General features: G+C 47.7%; 1 protein-coding gene across 1 annotated transcript in view; it reads left to right on the top strand.

Annotated features, from left to right (window-relative positions):
* The window catches only part of TMEM132B (transmembrane protein 132B), an 816,836-nt gene that overhangs the window by 282,757 nt on the left and 513,174 nt on the right, over positions 1 to 20,905 (top strand). The window contains exon 3 of the mRNA XM_069215373.1: positions 4,989 to 5,868. Within this exon, the coding sequence (XP_069071474.1) occupies positions 4,989 to 5,868 (880 nt within the window). The remainder of the gene's footprint in view (positions 1 to 4,988; positions 5,869 to 20,905) is intronic.

The following is a 20,905-nucleotide window of genomic DNA, read 5'->3' as shown; positions in this document are numbered from 1 at the left end:
TTGTGTGTGTATATTTTGTGTATATTACATACCTCCTAAGGGAGTATATCCTCTGAGATACTTTTGGCATATTGTCACTAAAATAAAGTACCTTTATTTTTAGTAACTCTGAGTATTGTGTTTCTTATGATATAGTGCTAAGTGATATAAGTGGTATAGTAGGAGCTTTGCATGTCTCCTAGTTCAGCCTTAAGTTGCTCTGCTACAGCTACGTATATCAGCCTAAGCTGCTAGAACACTACTAATCTACGAAGAAGGGATAACTGGACCTGGCACAAGGTGTAAGTACCACAAGGTACCCACTGTAAGCCAGGCCAGCCTCCTACATACGCTGGACTTTCAAACACACCTGTGCGCTGGCCTTTCAAAGACACATGCATGCAGGACTCTCCACACACATGCATGCCGGTCTCTCCACCCTCATGTACGCTGGACTCTCAAACACACATACACGCTGGACTCTCCACACACGCATGCTGGACTCTCCAGACACATGCACACTGGACTTTCCACACACATGTACACTGGACTTTCCACACGTATGCATGCTGGACTTTCCACACCTACCTGACCAGTTCTTAATTTGTAAATATTTATGTGCTGGGCCCTCATCAGGAGACAACTGCAGCTTGCACCACCCATTGCCCCTGCCACGCTGCCAATGGTAGTACCAACACAACTACTAACATTCATACACCTACAAGTGCGCCATTATAGACTTTTCGAGGACCCCAAAAACTATAAGAATGACTTGGACAATGGCATTAGTGTTTTCATAGTATATTAAATTAATAAAAAACATTGTTTTGCTGATCTCTAAATTGGACAAACAGCACCACCACATGGTAGACATTAGTTTGTGCTGGTGTTGACAATTGATTGCAGGTTCTGAGCACCAGAAACCACCGGCTCAATTTAAGCACTGCTCCTGACACTGTGAAGGCCACAGGACATGGGGTTTACTCTGCCGCAGAGCTCTGCAGTGGAGGGCGCCACAGGCCCGGCTGCCGTCAGAAAGTTAGTTCTACACTGATTTGACTCATATCACTGCTCAGAGGTTACTAAGTGCTTCCCTGCTGCTGTCTTGTTTTCAATTTAGTCTGATAAATACATTTAATAACGTACAACAGGTTTTAGGATATAACTGAAAACATGAACGATTAGGATGTCTAATTTGGGAAGGATAGAAATGAGATTTGGAACAAGGTCATGATAATAAATTCTTGCTGCAGCTGATCCCGCTTGACGAAGATCTGAGCAGGAGCCAGTGGGACATCCATAATAATCCTGTTAATAATGTGCCGGTGCTCGTGGACGGGTTCCTTATGAGGATAACAGCGCTTCAGTCCCTCTCCTTTCTCTCAGTCTCCCCCTGTGCATAAATGTTTAAATGTTGAGCGATATATATATATATATATATATATAAAGATCTATATATATTCACTGAAAAAAACAAAGTTTAAAAGGATGCTATAGTTAAAGGAAAATGTCACTTAAAGCATACCATTTGAAACTAACAAAATCACTGAAATTCACCAGTTATAGGTATCTCAAGTAACTAAAAGTTGTGCCCCAAATTAACTATAACTTGAGCCCCCACTGTGCACATTACTATCAACAGTGATTGCACTTCAGATGTGATTAGGGTTTATCTGAATGTAGTCAATGAATATGTCAAAAGTGATTTAATATGGGAAGGTAAAAGCAGTGCATGGGAAGTGTACAAGTTATAATTACTTTTGCACATTCTTCTTTTCGAAACTAAAGTGGTTCTACTGTGAGAGCGGATCTGTTCTGTGTCTATCCCTGTGGTCCCTCAGTTAAAGTCCTGTTCACCCTTTCTACAGGCTCAGTGAACTCCGGGTGATATTAAGCTGTTGTGCCGCATTTGCTTATATTACACTTCAAAAATATTCAATCTCCTTGGATTCTGATTGAAAAAGATCACTAGTTTATCAAAAACAGGACTATCCATCCTTTTGGAATATGAATTCCATAAAACCAGTTACCTTTGTTTCTGAGGTAGATCACATGCCTGGCCTCTGGGGGTAGTGATCCATCAGCACTACAATATATTTTTGTTAGAAATGTTCCAAAAACAACGAAATTACTTCATCAGTGGTGATAACACAAATATAACCCATGTAAAAGCTTTGAACAGCTGCTACTCGAGAGGTGCGCGTACACAACAACTTAACTGTGTGTTTAACATGCATTTCAATACATTTAGCATACAATTCAGTTTTAGCAATGGATGCCTGTAAGAGATCTTTGTTATTTGCCAAAGATGATTTCGTAGTAGTCTTGTTTATTTATTTATGTCTTTGGTTTGATGCTCTCTCTGGACATTTCAACTCCAGATCAATCCTCCTAAGTTTTCTAAACTTGCATTTACTGTTTGGCCGATCAGCCAATGTGTCTGTAAAAAGGCCTGACCTTTTTTCAATCTTTGCTCACTTTCTTCATGATACCTTCCATATATTAAGACATTATATTCACTTTTTCTCCTTCTCACAAAAAATCCATAATTCTCTTGAAATCCACTGCTTGGGAACCAAATGCTGATGCGTAGGGGTTCCCAGCCTGTGGTCCGGGGACACCTAGGATCCACAAAGCCTCCTCAGGGGGTCCACAACTGCTTAGAAAATTAAATAATATTAACAGATTAGGTCCCGAGCTTTCAGTAGTGACTTAGTGGGGGGTCCCCCGATTTCAATAATGAATCAGAGGGGTCCCCGGGTTCCAGTAATGATAAAGTGGGGGTCCACTGAAGTCAAAAGTTTGGGAGCCACCAAACCACTACTGTAGCACATCCTGCTCACTATTCCAATTTCACTTGATCGTGGCCAAAAAAAGTTACATTTCCTATGGTGGCAACATCTCTCCTATATTAGAGACTACACCTCAGAAACTCTTCTTATTAAGGCCTCTTAAACCAGTAGATCATCTACATTTTACTGCTGTCTTCCTTGTAACCGCAGCAATGAAATCCATTCTGAGTGTTATGTTATTTTATATTGTTTTGTCCAGCAGGGCTAATCACTTTTAAAGGTATACAAGCACTGGAAGAGAGGTGTTAACGAAGGAGTGAGGGTGATGTTAGTCAGTCCTAAGGAATTAGTCAATGAGCCAGGTCTGAAGGTTCTTGCAGAGTTCAAGAAGTGGGTAGGATTCCCTGGTGTGCAAAGGGAGGTCATTTCAGGTCTTGGGGTTAATCTAGGAGAATGAATGACCTCCCTTTCTGCTTTTGAGGATGAGGGGGATGTTTACAAGTGAGTGTGAGGTGAGCGCATATGTCTGGTGGGTTAGTGGAACTAAAGGCAGCTGTTAAGGTATGTACGTCTCATGTTGTGCAGTGCCTTGTATGCGTGTAAGAAGTTTGAATTGACATTGTTTATGTCTGGTGAACCAGTGGAGCTCTCTGAGATGTGGTGTGATATGGTGTGCTTTGTGTGAGGTAAAGGATGAGTCTTGTTGCTGGCGTTCTGGATGGTCTGAGTCAGTGGAGGAGACTTTGGAGATCCAGGCAAAGAGTGTGTTGCTGTAGTTTAATCCGCTTGCGATTAGCACTTGCGTGTGGGTGCGTCTGGTGTTCCAGGGTAGCCGCTCAAAGATCTTGTAGAGCATGCAGAGTATATGGAAGCAGGAGAAGCTGACTGGGTTGAACTGTGCTGTTCTCTTACTCCAGTCATCTAGAATGAGTGCAAGGTTTCTTGCGTGGTTTGTTGGTAAGTGTCCATGCTCTGATGGCCAACCATTGGAGTCCAAGGGAGAGTTCTTGTTCTCCAAGATCAGCACTTCCACCTGGTCAGAACTGAGTTTCAGGCAGTTGTCTCTCACCTAGTCTGCTATGCTGATCATCCAGCCGGAGACATTGGTTCTGGTGGTGGTGGATTTCTCGGTCAGTGATAGAATGAGTTGGATGTCGTCGGTGTAGCATATGATGGAGATGCAATGTGATCTGATGATGTTCCTGATGGGTTTCATGTAGATCTTGGGCAGGATTGAGCCGAGTGATGAACCATGGGGAGCTAACATATAAGATCCTTGGATTCAGATGCGTAGGGCGGTAGTCTCACTCGCTGTGTTCTTTCTGTGAGGAAGGAGCAAATCAGATTGAGTATCGGTCCTTGGATTCTTTTGTCGTGCAATCTTCTGACGAGGCTACGATGGGGGACTGTATCTAAGGAACTGGACAGGTCAAGTAGGATGAGGGATGCGGTTTCACCATGTACTAGAATTGTGTAGATTTCATCAGTGGACACAGTGAGTGTTGTTTCTGTGCTGTGGTTGCTCTGCAAACCTGATTGATAGTGGTTGAGTTGCTCATGGCATTCAAGATGGTTGGGGTTTGTTGATGGCCTTCTCCATCACTTTGGCTGGGAATGGGAGCAGAGAGTACCCCCTTAAACAAATGGCAGTGTCTTCTTCAGTGAGTGCTTTCCATATGGTCAGATGTTTGTCTTGGTTGATGGTGGTCAGGTTGGCAATGCGGTCTTTGGGGTTGGATTGTTGCTTGAAGTTGCTGTAGATTGTTTCTGTTTTGCTCTGGAGGAAGTTAGATAACCTTGATCATATGCTCTGAGTTTATTGGATATCAGACAACCTGTTCATTTGCCTATGTTTGTTGTCTGTTTTGTATTTTGCTTTATTTCCGGTGGCACTCACTGATGTCACTAGTATTACTTTCTAACAAAAGGCAACATACACTAAATCCCCTACTTTGTGTAGTTCATGCAGCATGGTACTCTCTCTGTAGTTCTCTCGAGTAGTTTCATCATCTTTTGTAAAACAAAAGAAAAAGCTTTAATGCTCTCTTGGAATCAGACCTAAATGGCTGCCCAAGGGAATCGATTGTATTACCTGAGTTTTGCGGAAGTGCGGGTTTCTAAGCCGCTAAAGCGGGAATGTAGAAGTGAACATAAATGATTCGATTGTTGACTTACTGCAAGTAGAAAACTTATCCTTTGCCCTTCTCTTTTTGGCAGTGACGGAGAGCCGAAGCCTCATGGACGGAATACAGAGGTTTTCTTCATTGCCCGTGTATCTACCATCAACATTCACCATCAGCAACGCAGAGGTGTCCTTCTTCCTCAAGGAGAGCAACCCGGATGTCACACGGAACTCCAGCTTGCAGTCAAGAGTGGAACCAATCTATGTCTACAAAGCCAGGACGCTGCCGGCGTTAAACGCCAGTTATGGACCATACTGGGCAGAACAAGTCCTTCCACAGGAGTTGATGTTGCCTTCAAACGCTTTCAGTCCTAGCAACGAGTTCACATTTAATTGGAGGTTGAAATCACATATTATTGAAAGCTCAGTCTACTCCAACAGAGCCAAGGTCCAGGTTTTGTTTCACATCGCGGGGCGGGATTGGGAAGACCAGCATCCCCTGGAGATATTGCCTTGTGTGAAGTTGGTGGCCTTGCTGGAGACCAGAGACGTTGTGGCCAGCTGTAGGTTGAAAGGCGATCTGGGGTTGTGTGTTGCTGAGTTGCAGCTCCTTCCTGGTCTGTTGAACTCTCCTCTCTCACTGTCGGATGATCAGCAGCCCACGCTCCCACCAGAGGGGCTCCCCGTGGAGCTCTATTACTTCATGTACTCGGCCAATGGGGGTGGAGATTGCTCAGCCGAACAGTGGGAGAACAACTTACGTCTGGGCCACAGTGATGGACAGACGTTGTTTCCAATGGAGAGGATTGGGAGCATGGTTGTGTACCCCAAGCAGGATCGACTCAAGATGTCAGCTCTGATCCTAGACGCCAACATCGTGATCCATGTGCCAACCAATCCTGTGCGAGAAGGGGACACAGTGACCTTCCACGTGTCCACTACTAGTGACCTGAGTGTGGATCAGTTCACAATAAGGTAATTTATTCCAAAGTCCTTTCCCCTACTTTCAAAAACATATGAAACGGAATAAACTGATTTCGTCAATATTTATTTCTGAATATGTCTTGACTGGCTATTGAACAGCTAAAATAATTCATCACTTAAAATAGGGTTTTTTATTTTTTGTAACATAATCTTTTCTGCTAATTGCATAGGTTCTAGGACCATGAGGTAGTTAAAAGCACTCCAAGGGACAGCAGTATCGTCCTATCAAGTTGGCTTGATGATCACAATTAAATGAAAGTTTTGGGAGGTGTGCTCCATGGTTCCTGCTGCAAGACCCAGCAGGGAGGACCAGGCCGATAAAACACGTTCGGTATCTGTCAGCGCCTTGGCCACTAGACCGAGCCAGTGACCAGTCGCCGAAGGGGGAGGTTGGGGCGGTCCAGCAAGTCCTGATAGCACTCAATCCTCAGGTGGAATTGTCATAGCCTAAAACGCACCCAACCCAAGAAGAACGTAGAAGTTCCAGGCCTGCCCTTTCCTAATGCTGCGGTCCACCCCCAGCTCAGGTACCACCTGTGGTAAGAAGGACCCTCACCTTCCCTTCACGCCCCTCGGCGATACTGCATTGATTCATCTTTTTTAAGGCTCTGTTGTGAGAGTGGTTTTAGCACAAGGGAGCACAAGGCCACAGCCAATGTAGCTTGTGTCACGTTCCTCTCTGAGGTGGATGACACACAACAACATATCCAGAGGTAGCCAGGCGACAATACGGCAGAGTGTGGAAGACGCCAAAACTCCCTAGTTCCAGCACCAGCCGCCCTCATTGGAAACATTGCGATGCGTGGGGACACCCTTAAGCTGGGGTTCAAGGACCCCCGGGGTCTGCGACACATCCTTTGTGTAAAAGATAAATGCCAAATTGAGAACTTTAAAATGCTCTGCAAGTTTGAAGGAATTTAAAATTGCAACCTAAAGGTGAAATGGAAATCCTTAGCTTGATTGGTTGAGCATCTCAGGTCCAGCAAAAAGTGGCAGGGGCAGCTGGTGACCTCAGTTAACGCATTGATCCTCACCCAGGAGGGGAGGTCACTCATTAGCAGCCAGAGAGGCAGAGAACATGCTGGAGCCTCTCCCATCACATTTCGTTTTTTATATGTCTTTTGTCTGTGAATTAAACAAGACACTTCATATGTATGTATTTGTTTAATGTTGACATTTAGTGTAGTTTTCATGTATTGTTTTGGGGTCCAAATGGTAGAAATGGCTTAGGAGGGGGTCCCCAGTGTCCAGGAGTCATGCACTGGGGGTCCCCAGAAGTTAAAAGGTTATGAACCACCGCACCTTGGGGTTGGGCCCTCAAGGACTCTTTGCCGCCCTTGGTCCCAAAGAAAACGAAGCTTGTATCCAGAATGACTGACCCACCAGGCCCTGACTGACATCCCTTGGGTTAGGAAATCAAAGAATCAATAAAGCCAATATTGGTAAAACGCTGTGGCAGTAAAGTAGCAAGTAGAAACATACTCAACGACTAATTTATTTTATTACATGTTGCTATGAGTAAAAAGATAAAAATATGCGCAGCGTTACATAATTACAAGATATGTGTTGACATTACGTGTAAGTCAACATTAATTTATCATTTTCATTTAAAACTTCCATTCTTGCCTGCGATGTATTGAGATGAAGATGCAAATAAAGCAAATTCCTGATTTTGAAAATTAATATTTAGTTTTTCAAAACAATTTAAACATGTAAAAACGCCTGTTTAAAAGTGACCAGGTTCTGCCAATTAACATTGCTTTTGTTTCTTGTAAAATCTGTTTTTTTAGCATAAGATAAGATTTTGAAACAGGTCGCTCTGGGCATTTGGCCCTGTTCCTGTTTAGGTCTGGCCACGGGCAGCTGTAGCGCCTGGTGTAGCTCGGCCTTGGGGTCTTCACGCAGAGGCTTTGGGTCACTTCCCACCAGGGAGCAGCTTTCATGTGTCTCCTGCTTTGCCATTGGCTGGATGGGCTGTTCATCAAGGCAGTGGGATGTCCTGGGTGGGCTCCCCTGTGTTCCCATTAGGGACTGGTGACATGGACAATTAAAGGGTCATTACGACCCTGGCGGTAATTTGGGAAAAGGTACTGCCAACAGGCTGGCAGTACCTTTTCCTAAATAATAACATTGGCGGTATGGCTCAAGCGAAACCGCCAATGTATTACTCCATCCGCCAGGGTGGGAACAGCCGCCGGGCTGGAGACTTCGGTCTCCAGCCAGGCAGCCATCACAATCCCACCCTCGGGAAAATGACCCCACCTACCACCATGGTTTTCGTGCCAAGCTTACCGCCACAAAAAAGCAGGGCGGTAGGCACTATCAGTGCCAGGGAATTCCTCCCCTGGCACTGATAGGGGTCTCCCCTGCCCCCCTCCCCCTCCCCAGAGTCCTTCATCACCCTCCCGCTCCTGCCCCCGCTATCAACACACCCACATGCGCACACATACACACTCATACACACACGCCTACCCACATCCACCCACGTATGCACACATACATACCCACTCACCACAACACACAATCACATACATTGTCGCACACACACATTCACAACACACAACATACACGTACACTCACATTCAGTCATTCACGCTCGCATTCCACGCGACTCACACCCGCATGCACACATAAAAAAACAGACACACACACCAACCACACACACAACACCCCCATACACGGACACAACACCCCACATCCCCCTCTGCTGTCGGAGCACCCGACTTACCTGCTTGCAGGTGGACCTCCCGCAGGAGACCGGACGTGGGGCTGCTGCCAGCAGCAGCATCCGCCAGCAAAACACCGCCAGGCCGTATCATGGCTCATGAGGCGGTCGGCGGTGGCTTGCTGGTGTGGCGCTGCTGCTGGCAGCAGCTTCACCTTACTGTCATCCCCCGCCATGACCATCGACGAAATTCCGCCAGCCTTCTGGCGGTATTGTGCCTATGGTCATAATGCAGTTGGCGGCTGGTAGCCACGGCGACGGTATGTTTTTGGCCGTCGCTGTGGCGGTAGGTGCCATTTGCCGCCAATGAGGGCCTTAGTTCTTTTGTTAGACTGCGGATGTGAGGAGACCCGAAGCCTGTGATTGAAACAAAGTGTTTGTACCTTGTATCCATGTGAAAATTAAATAGCGTTTTTTATGTTTAGCAAGTGTGTGCTGGTTGGATGCCTCAGCCTTCTATAAGCAGACGGTGCAAACAACTACTTGCTATTGGACGTTCATTTGGTTTGTTTTGCTTTTAAGATAATGGCCCTGATTACGACCTTGGCGTCTGGGACATTCCACCACAAACCTGACGAATATCCCGCCCGCCGTATAATAGGTTCCATTATATCCGTGATGCTGTGCAGGTGTTGTGCACATGTTGTGTAGGTGTTGTGCATGTGTTGTGCAGTTGTTGTGCAGGCGCTGTGTAGATGTTGTGCAGGTGATGTCCAGGTGTTGTGCCAGTGCTGTGCAGGTGTTTTGCAGGTGTTGAGCAGGTGCTGTGCAGGTGTTGTGCAGTTGTTGTGCAGATGTTGTGCACGTCCTGTGTGCAGGTGTTGTGCAGCTTTATAAAGGGAGTAGCAGTGCGTTGTGCTATACATGGACACATTAAGTGGAAGAGCCATCATGGCTGGCCACCTACGCAGAACCTACAGGTCCAGATTTCACCTGCCCTGCTGGGCCGAAGGCGGTCACCCTTTCAGCAGCCAATGCTTGTTACCGTGTGACTCCACCCGGGTGAGATGAGGCATGTTTTTACCCTGTCAGACTGGCACCCTGTGCAGGAGAGGATGAAAGGTGACGCATATGGTTGGTTGGAACCACCACAGAGTTGGTCCACGGTGTGTTACCCTCCTGTCCGCCTCGCCTCTCCCTAGGAGCCCAATGACTTCCTTACCACCCAAAGACCCTGGCTCAGTCTACATGAAGAGACCTCCTCCTCCCCCCTGGAGTTTTCCCCTCTACCTTTGACCCAGCAATAGTAACCGAGGGGCATATTTGCAGTGAGTTAGCGTAGGGCAGTGCTGCAAGTTTTTTTGCTGTGCTGCCCTATGCCATTTCGAAAGGGCAGAAATACACCTTAGTTACAGGATATGGCACATTCCTGTCCCTTCAGCCAGAGCCGGCCCACAATTTTGTGCCTAGCGCCACTAAACACCACTGTGGTGCAAGGGTGTCTGCATTGGTGTCAGGATTGTTTTTGTGCAGGAAGGGGAACCCTTCCTGCACAAAAGCAATCCCTGGAGGTGTTTTCCTCCTCTTTTTGTATGCAGAATGAGTTACTCATGGAAAAAGGAAAGATATTTCTCCTCGTTGCTCCTGCCCTGGGGAAACGTACAGGCTTGATGCATTCCCGGGTTTACAGATCCTTGTAAATATGGGGATGCGTCAAAACCCATGGGTGTTGCATGGGAACACCCACCGCAACACCCATGGAACGCATCCCTGACGCAGTGTAAGACAACACAGCAACTTGCATTGCCTTACACCAGTGGTTTCCAAACATTTTAATGCCACGCCCCCCCCAGTTGAAAAATAAAAATCACTGGGCCCGCCTCAGAATTTTTCACAATCATTATATAAAGCTGGCAATGTTTGAATACATCTAGATGTATTTAAACATTGCAGTTAAGTACTGTTGCCTTTTTTTAAATGTAATAACATGTTTCTACTTAAAACAAAACACTGTTATCTGTGTAATGCTTCTTTTGGTCAAAGCCTGGCACCCCCAGGATCACTTGAGGCCCCCTAGTTTGAAGACACCTGCCTTACACCATATCTAGGAGGCCATGAAAAGCCATGCAATTTTGTTTTGTGTGGCCTCGTTGATATGGGTCTGTACTCTGAGCCGCCCGAGCATCACAAACAGTGAAGCACCGCGGCGCAAGGGGCTTCTAAATATGCCCCCAAGAGTTGTTTCCTCGGACATCATTTCTTGTTCAGACAACCTCTGAGTGTGCCTGTGAGAAGGTAGCCTCTTTCTAGCCTTGTTACCCCCACTTTTGGCCTGTTTGTGAGTGTATGTCAGGGTGTTTGTCACTGTTTTCACTGTCTCACTGGGATCCTGATAGCCAGGCCTCAGTGCTCATAGTGAAAACACTATGTTTTCAGTATGTTTGTTATGTGTCACTGGGATCCTGCTGGTCAGGACCCCAGTGCTCATAGGTTTGTGGCCTATATGTATGTGTCACTGGGACCCTGTCACACAGGGCCCCAGTGCTCATAGGTGTGCATGTATATGTTCCCTGTGTGGTGCCTAACTGTCTCACTGAGGCTCTGCTAACCAGAACCTCAGTGGTTATGCTCTCTCATTACTTTCAAATTGTCACTAACAGGCTAGTGACCAATTTTACCAATTTACATTGGCTTACTGGAACACCCTTATAATTCCCTAGTATATGGTACTGAGGTACCCAGGGTATTGGGGTTCCAGGAGATCCCTATGGGCTGCAGCATTTCTTTTGCCACCCATAGGGAGCTCTGACAATTCTTACACAGGCCTGCCACTGCAGCCTGAGTGAAATAACGTCCACGTTATTTCACAGCCATTTTACACTGCACTTAAGTAACTTATAAGTCACCTATATGTCTAACCTTTACCTGGTAAAGGTTAGGTGCAAAGTTACTTAGTGTGAGGGCACCCTGGCACTAGCCAAGGTGCCCCCACATTGTTCAGAGCCAATTCACTGAACTTTGTGAGTGCGGGGACACCATTACACGCGTGCACTACATATAGGTCACTACCTATATGTAGCTTCACCATGGTAACTCCGAATATGGCCATGTAACATGTCTATGATCATGGAATTGCCCCCTCTATGCCATCCTGGCATTGTTGGTACAATTCCATGATCCCAGTGGTCTGTAGCACAGACCCTGGTACTGCCAAACTGCCCTTCCTGGGGTTTCACTGCAGCTGCTGCTGCTGCCAACCCCTCAGACAGGCAGCTGCCCTCCTGGGGTCCAGCCAGGCCTGGCCCAGGATGGCAGAACAAAGAACTTCCTCTGAGAGAGGGTGTGACACCCTCTCCCTTTGGAAAATGGTGTGAAGGCAGGGGAGGAGTAGCCTCCCCCAGCCTCTGGAAATGCTTTGTTGGGCACAGAGGTGCCCAATTCTGCATAAGCCAGTCTACACCGGTTCAGGGACCCCTTAGCCCCTGCTCTGGCGCGAAACTGGACAAAGGAAAGGGGAGTGACCACTCCCCTGACCTGCACCTCCCCTGGGAGGTGTCCAGAGCTCCTCCAGTGTGCTCCAGACCTCTGCCATCTTGGAAACAGAGGTGCTGCTGGCACACTGGACTGCTCTGAGTGGCCAGTGCCACCAGGTGACGTCAGAGACTCCTGCTGATAGGCTCCTTCAGGTGTTAGTAGCCTATCCTCTCTCCTAGGTAGCCAAACCCTCTTTTCTGGCTATTTAGGGTCTCTGTCTCTGGGGAAACTTTAGATAACGAATGCATGAGCTCAGCCGAGTTCCTCTGCATCTCCCTCTTCACCTTCTGATAAGGAATCGACCGCTGACCGCGCTGGAAGCCTGCAAACCTGCAACATAGTAGCAAAGACGACTACTGCAACTCTGTAACGCTGATCCTGCCGCCTTCTCGACTGTTTTCCTGCTTGTGCATGCTGTGGGGGTAGTCTGCCTCCTCTCTGCACCAGAAGCTCCGAAGAAATCTCCCGTGGGTCGACGGAATCTTCCCCCTGCAACCGCAGGCACCAAAAAGCTGCATCTCCGGTCCCTTGGGTCTCCTCTCAGCACGACGAGCGAGGTCCCTCGAATCCAGCGACACCGTCCAAGTGACCCCCACAGTCCAGTGACTCTTCAGCCCAAGTTTGGTGGAGGTAAGTCCTTGCCTCACCTCGCTGGGCTGCATTGCTGGGAACCGCGACTTTGCAAGCTTCTCCGGCCCCTGTGCACTTCCGGCGGAAATCCTTCGTGCACAGCCAAGCCTGGGTCCACGGCACTCTAACCTGCATTGCACGACTTTCTAAGTTGGTCTCCGGCGACGTGGGACTCCTTTGTGCAACTTCGGCGAGCACCGTTTCACGCATCCTCGTAGTGCCTGTTTCTGGCACTTCTCCGGGTGCTACCTGCTTCAGTGAGGGCTCCTTGTCTTGCTCGACGTCCCCTCTCTCTGCAGGTCCAATTTGCGACCTCCTGGTCCCTCCTGGGCCCCAGCAGCGTCCAAAAACGCCAAACGAACGATTTGCGTGTAGCAAGGCTTGTTGGCGTCCATCCGGCGGGAAAACACTTCTGCACGACTCTCCAAGGCGTGGGGGATCCATCCTCCAAAGGGGAAGTCTCTAGCCCTTGTCGTTCCTGCAGTATTCACAGTTCTTCAGCCTAGTAAGAGCTTCTTTGCACCAACCGCTGGCATTTCTTGGGCATCTGCCCATCTCCGAGCTGCTTGTGACTTTTGGACTTGGTCCCCTTGTTCCACAGGTACCTTCAGACAGGAATCCATCGTTGTTGCATTGCTGATTTGTGTTTTCCTTGCATTCTCCCTCTAACACGACTATTTTGTCCTTAGGGGAACTTTGGTGCACTTTGCACTCACTTTTCAGGGTCTTGGGGAGGGTTATTTTTCTAACTCTCACTATTTTCTAATAGTCCCAGCGACCCTCTACAAGGTCACATAGGTTTGGGGTCCATTCGTGGTTCACATTCCACTTTTGGAGTATATGGTTTGTGTTGCCCCTATCCCTATGTTTCCCCATTGCATCCTATTGTAATTATACATTGTTTGCACTGTTTTCTAAGACTATACTGCATATTTTTGCTATTGTGTATATATATCTTGTGTATATTTCCTATCCTCTTACTGAGGGTACACTCTAAGATACTTTGGCATATTGTCATAAAAATAAAGTACCTTTATTTTTAGTATAACTGTGTATTGTGTTTTCTTATGATATTGTGCATATGACACTAAGTGGTACTGTAGTAGCTTCACACGTCTCCTAGTTCAGCCTGAGCTGCTTTGCTAAGCTACCATTATCTATCAGCCTAAGCTGCTAGACACCCTATACACTAATAAGGGATAACTGGGCCTGGTGCAAGGTGCAAGTACCCCTTGGTACCCACTACAAGCCAGTCCAGCCTCCTACATTGGTTGTGCAGTGGTGGGATAAGTGCTTGAGACTACTTACCACTCTTGTCATTGTACTTTTCATAAGAGAAAAATATACAAAACAAGGTCAGTGTATATACACATAGACAAAAAGTTTTGCATTTCCTCTTTTCACTCTTTTCTAAGTGCTGAAAAGTACTTCTAAACTTTCAAAAAGTTCTTAAAAGTTTAAAAAGTTTTTTCTGTCTTTCCAAAAAGTTCTGAAAACTTTTTTTCTTTGTCTATCACTTTAACTCTCTCTAAAAAAATGTCTGGCACAGGCCAAAAAGTTGAACTGTCCAAACTTGCATATGATCACCTTAGCTGGAAAGGAGCAAGGAGTCTCTGCATAGAGAGAGGTTTGAGTGTAGGGAAGAATCCTTCCTTAGAACTGTTAATTAATATGCTTAGAGTACAGGATAAGGCCATAAGTGCCCAATCTGTAGAAAAAGTAGCTAATGGTTCTCAATCTGATCCAGGGACTCCCCCAGGAAAAGGTTCAGGAAAGAAACTTCTCAGCCTGCCCATTACTAGACAGTCTAGCATAGTTGGTACAGAGGTTGAATCACATCATACTGATGATGTGCTCTCACATTATACTGGTAGCCAAGCTGTTAGGGTGCCCTCTGTAAGGGACAGGTCTCCTTCTGTTCATTCCCATCATACCTCTGTATCTAGAAATGTCCCTCCCACCCACCCTGATGACAGATTGTTAGAAAGGGAGCTCAATAGATTGAGAGTGGAGCAAACCAGACTGAAGCTCAAGAAGCAACAGCTGGATTTGGATAGACAGTCTTTAGAAATAGAGAGGGAAAGACAGAAAATGGGTTTAGATACCCATGGTGGCAGCAGCAGTATTCCCCATAGTCATCCTGCAAAAGAGCATGATTCCAGGAATCTGCATAAGATAGTTCCCCCTTACAAGGAGGGGGATGACATTAACAAGTGGTTTGCTGCACTTGAGAGGGCCTGTGTTGTACAGGATGTCCCTCAAAAGCAGTGGGCTGCTATCCTATGGCTATCATTTACCGGAAAAGGTAGGGATAGGCTCCTTACTGTAAAAGAAAATGATGCTAACAATTTCCAAGTTCTTAAGAATGCACTCCTGGATGGTTATGGCTTAACCACTGAACAGTACAGGATAAAGTTCAGAGATACCAAAAAGGAGTCTTCACAAGACTGGGTTGATTTCATTGACCAGGCAGTGAAGGCCTTGGAGGGGTGGTTACATGGCAGTAAAGTTACTGATTATGACAGCCTGTATAACTTGATCCTGAGAGAGCATATTCTTAATAATTGTGTGTCTGATTTGTTGCACCAGTACCTGGTAGACTCTGATCTGACCTCTCCCCAAGAATTGGGAAAGAAGGCAGACAAATGGGTCAGAACAAGGGTGAACAGAAAAGTTCATACAGGGGGTGACAAAGATGGCAATAAGAAGAAAGATGGTGAAAAATCTCAAGATAAGCATGGGGATAAGGGTAAAACCAAAGATCCCACTTCAAATCTTAAACACTCTTCAGAGGGTGGGGATAATACAAATTCTTCCTCTTCTTCCCAACCTGCACACATTAAAAAGCCTTGGTGCTTTGTGTGTAAAAATAGAGGCCATAGGCCAGGGGATAAGTCCTGTCCAGGTAAACCCCCTGAGCCTACCACCACTAATACATCAAGCTCTAGTGCCCCTAGCAGCAGTGGTACTAGTGGTGGGACTGCTGGCAACAGTCAAGCAAAGGGTGTAGTTGGGTTCACTTATGGGTCCATAGTGGAAACTGATGTAATCAGTCCCAAGACAGTTTCTGTCACACCTAGTGGCATTGGCCTTGCCACACTGGCTGCTTGTCCCCTTACAATGGATAAGTACAGGCAGACAGTTTCAATAAATGGTGTTGAGGCCTTGGCCTACAGGGACACAGGTGCCAGTTTCACTTTGGTGACTGAAAACCTAGTGCCTCCTGAACAACACATCATTGGACAACAGTATAAGATTATTGATGTCCATAACTCCACTAAGTTTCTTCCCTTAGCTATAATTCAGTTTAGTTGGGGTGGAGTTACTGGCCCTAAGCAGGTGGTGGTATCACCTAGCTTACCTGTAGACTGTCTCTTAGGTAATGACCTAGAGGCCTCAGGTTGGGCTGATGTAGAGTTTTATGCCCATGCAGCCATGCTGGGCATCCCTGAGGAATTGTTCCCTCTCATTTCAAGTGAAATGAAAAAGCAAAGGAGAGAAGGCCTGAAAACTCAGGATCCCTCTCCATCAACAGGTAAAAAGGGTATCACAGTATCCCCTAACCACCCTACCATTCAGGATACCATTCCTGTGGTGGGAGAAACCTCTCCTGGGGTGGCACCTGTTCCAAGGGAATCATCAGCTGGCAAAGCTGGACTCCCTGAGGTGGAAGTACCTCTCTGTGGGATAACTAACATTGGTGAGAAAAACAGCACCATTTTAGTTAACATGGAGCATCCCTCCAACCCTCCCAGAGAAACTTTAGTGCAGAAACCCTGCACTACCTCACAACACTTAGGACAGCATCCCTGCCCTAGTGTGGAGCTCATAGGACAGCATCCCTGCCCTGCTCCAACTCAAGAGAAACAGCATCCCTGTTCTCTCTTCCAGCCAAATGGACAAAGTTTTTGCCCAGCTATGGCTTTACTGAGACAGCATCCCTGTCTGGCATTTCCATCATTACAAATAGGTTCAGTGGATAATTCCCACTGCTCTAAACTAAAACTTACTGATAGAAACTCTGAAAATACATCTTCACATTGTTGGTTAGCTAAAAAACTTCAAACAGGGTGGTTTACATCCCCACAGGGAAGTAACCATATAGTGGATGATAAAGGGAGTAACCAGTCTATTGCAGAGCTACTCTCTACTTATCACCACTTAGACAATAAAGTCTCAACTGGCCAAGGTTAGCCTTATTGTCCTTCGTTTGGGGGGGGGTTGTGTGAGAAGGTAGCCTCTTTCTAGCCTTGTTACCCCCACTTTTGGCCTGTTTGTGAGTGTATGTCAGGGTGTTTGTCACTGTTTTCACTGTCTCACTGGGATCCTGATAGCCAGGCCTCAGTGCTCATAGTGAAAACACTATGTTTTCAGTATGTTTGTTATGTGTCACTGGGATCCTGCTGGTCAGGACCCCAGTGCTCATAGGTTTGTGGCCTATATGTATGTGTCACTGGGACCCTGTCACACAGGGCCCCAGTGCTCATAGGTGTGCATGTATATGTTCCCTGTGTGGTGCCTAACTGTCTCACTGAGGCTCTGCTAACCAGAACCTCAGTGGTTATGCTCTCTCATTACTTTCAAATTGTCACTAACAGGCTAGTGACCAATTTTACCAATTTACATTGGCTTACTGGAACACCCTTATAATTCCCTAGTATATGGTACTGAGGTACCCAGGGTATTGGGGTTCCAGGAGATCCCTATGGGCTGCAGCATTTCTTTTGCCACCCATAGGGAGCTCTGACAATTCTTACACAGGCCTGCCACTGCAGCCTGAGTGAAATAACGTCCACGTTATTTCACAGCCATTTTACACTGCACTTAAGTAACTTATAAGTCACCTATATGTCTAACCTTTACCTGGTAAAGGTTAGGTGCAAAGTTACTTAGTGTGAGGGCACCCTGGCACTAGCCAAGGTGCCCCCACATTGTTCAGAGCCAATTCACTGAACTTTGTGAGTGCGGGGACACCATTACACGCGTGCACTACATATAGGTCACTACCTATATGTAGCTTCACCATGGTAACTCCGAATATGGCCATGTAACATGTCTATGATCATGGAATTGCCCCCTCTATGCCATCCTGGCATTGTTGGTACAATTCCATGATCCCAGTGGTCTGTAGCACAGACCCTGGTACTGCCAAACTGCCCTTCCTGGGGTTTCACTGCAGCTGCTGCTGCTGCCAACCCCTCAGACAGGCAGCTGCCCTCCTGGGGTCCAGCCAGGCCTGGCCCAGGATGGCAGAACAAAGAACTTCCTCTGAGAGAGGGTGTGACACCCTCTCCCTTTGGAAAATGGTGTGAAGGCAGGGGAGGAGTAGCCTCCCCCAGCCTCTGGAAATGCTTTGTTGGGCACAGAGGTGCCCAATTCTGCATAAGCCAGTCTACACCGGTTCAGGGACCCCTTAGCCCCTGCTCTGGCGCGAAACTGGACAAAGGAAAGGGGAGTGACCACTCCCCTGACCTGCACCTCCCCTGGGAGGTGTCCAGAGCTCCTCCAGTGTGCTCCAGACCTCTGCCATCTTGGAAACAGAGGTGCTGCTGGCACACTGGACTGCTCTGAGTGGCCAGTGCCACCAGGTGACGTCAGAGACTCCTGCTGATAGGCTCCTTCAGGTGTTAGTAGCCTATCCTCTCTCCTAGGTAGCCAAACCCTCTTTTCTGGCTATTTAGGGTCTCTGTCTCTGGGGAAACTTTAGATAACGAATGCATGAGCTCAGCCGAGTTCCTCTGCATCTCCCTCTTCACCTTCTGATAAGGAATCGACCGCTGACCGCGCTGGAAGCCTGCAAACCTGCAACATAGTAGCAAAGACGACTACTGCAACTCTGTAACGCTGATCCTGCCGCCTTCTCGACTGTTTTCCTGCTTGTGCATGCTGTGGGGGTAGTCTGCCTCCTCTCTGCACCAGAAGCTCCGAAGAAATCTCCCGTGGGTCGACGGAATCTTCCCCCTGCAACCGCAGGCACCAAAAAGCTGCATCTCCGGTCCCTTGGGTCTCCTCTCAGCACGACGAGCGAGGTCCCTCGAATCCAGCGACACCGTCCAAGTGACCCCCACAGTCCAGTGACTCTTCAGCCCAAGTTTGGTGGAGGTAAGTCCTTGCCTCACCTCGCTGGGCTGCATTGCTGGGAACCGCGACTTTGCAAGCTTCTCCGGCCCCTGTGCACTTCCGGCGGAAATCCTTCGTGCACAGCCAAGCCTGGGTCCACGGCACTCTAACCTGCATTGCACGACTTTCTAAGTTGGTCTCCGGCGACGTGGGACTCCTTTGTGCAACTTCGGCGAGCACCGTTTCACGCATCCTCGTAGTGCCTGTTTCTGGCACTTCTCCGGGTGCTACCTGCTTCAGTGAGGGCTCCTTGTCTTGCTCGACGTCCCCTCTCTCTGCAGGTCCAATTTGCGACCTCCTGGTCCCTCCTGGGCCCCAGCAGCGTCCAAAAACGCCAAACGCACGATTTGCGTGTAGCAAGGCTTGTTGGCGTCCATCCGGCGGGAAAACACTTCTGCACGACTCTCCAAGGCGTGGGGGATCCATCCTCCAAAGGGGAAGTCTCTAGCCCTTGTCGTTCCTGCAGTATTCACAGTTCTTCAGCCTAGTAAGAGCTTCTTTGCACCAACCGCTGGCATTTCTTGGGCATCTGCCCATCTCCGAGCTGCTTGTGACTTTTGGACTTGGTCCCCTTGTTCCACAGGTACCTTCAGACAGGAATCCATCGTTGTTGCATTGCTGATTTGTGTTTTCCTTGCATTCTCCCTCTAACACGACTATTTTGTCCTTAGGGGAACTTTGGTGCACTTTGCACTCACTTTTCAGGGTCTTGGGGAGGGTTATTTTTCTAACTCTCACTATTTTCTAATAGTCCCAGCGACCCTCTACAAGTTCACATAGGTTTGGGGTCCATTCGTGGTTCACATTCCACTTTTGGAGTATATGGTTTGTGTTGCCCCTATCCCTATGTTTCCCCATTGCATCCTATTGTAATTATACATTGTTTGCACTGTTTTCTAAGACTATACTGCATATTTTTGCTATTGTGTATATATATCTTGTGTATATTTCCTATCCTCTTACTGAGGGTACACTCTAAGATACTTTGGCATATTGTCATAAAAATAAAGTACCTTTATTTTTAGTATAACTGTGTATTGTGTTTTCTTATGATATTGTGCATATGACACTAAGTGGTACTGTAGTAGCTTCACACGTCTCCTAGTTCAGCCTGAGCTGCTTTGCTAAGCTACCATTATCTATCAGCCTAAGCTGCTAGACACCCTATACACTAATAAGGGATAACTGGGCCTGGTGCAAGGTGCAAGTACCCCTTGGTACCCACTACAAGCCAGTCCAGCCTCCTACAGTGCCTCACCCAGTGCCGTCTCCAACCAGCGCAGTCTTGTCATGAATGTAAGTTGTCTGGGCAGCTGCAATGCTTGTTTTTAGATCTGGTGTTTGCCTCTCTGGCACTCCCTCCTGGCTTTGGACTCGTGCTCATTCGATGCCCAGGCCTCTGGCCTCCTCCTGGCTTTGGACACGTGGACATCGATGCCCAGGACTCTGCCCTCCCCCCATACTCCCACCCCAGCTCTGAACTCGTGTTCACCTTTGATGCCCAGGTCGCTGTCCTCCTCTGGGCTTTAGACTCGTATATTCCGATGCCCAGGCCTCTGGCCCTCCTCTTGGCTCTGGACTCGTGTACCTTCAATGCCCAGGCCTGCGGCCCTCCTCTTGGCTCTGGACTCGTTTACTTTCAGTGCCCAGGCCTTTTGCCTCCTCCTGGCTTTGGACATGTGTACTTTCAGTGCCCAGGCCTCTCACCTCCTCCTGGCTTTGGACATGTGTACCTTCGATGCCCAGGCCTCTGTCCCGCCTCTTGGCTCTGGACTCGTGTACATTCGATGCCCAGGCCTCTGGCCCTCCTCTTGGCTCTGGAATCGTGTACTTTCGGTGCCCAGGCCTCTGGCCTCCTCCTGGCTCTGGACTCCTGTACTTTCGGTGCCCAGGCCTCTGGCCTCCTCCTGGCTATGGACTCCTGTACTTTTGGTGCCCAGGCCTCTGGCCCTCCTCTTGGCTCTAAACTCGTGTACCTTCGATGTCCAGGCCATTGGGCCTCCTCTTGGCTCTACACTTGTGTACCTTCGATGCCCAGGCCTCTGGTCCTCTTCTTGGCTCTGGACTCTTGTACTTTTG

Source organism: Pleurodeles waltl, chromosome 11 (assembly GCF_031143425.1).
Source record: "Pleurodeles waltl isolate 20211129_DDA chromosome 11, aPleWal1.hap1.20221129, whole genome shotgun sequence".
NCBI classification, from domain to species: Eukaryota; Metazoa; Chordata; class Amphibia; order Caudata; family Salamandridae; genus Pleurodeles; species Pleurodeles waltl.
Note: the sequence above shows the minus strand (reverse complement) of the source record. Positions and strands in the feature narration are given on the sequence as shown.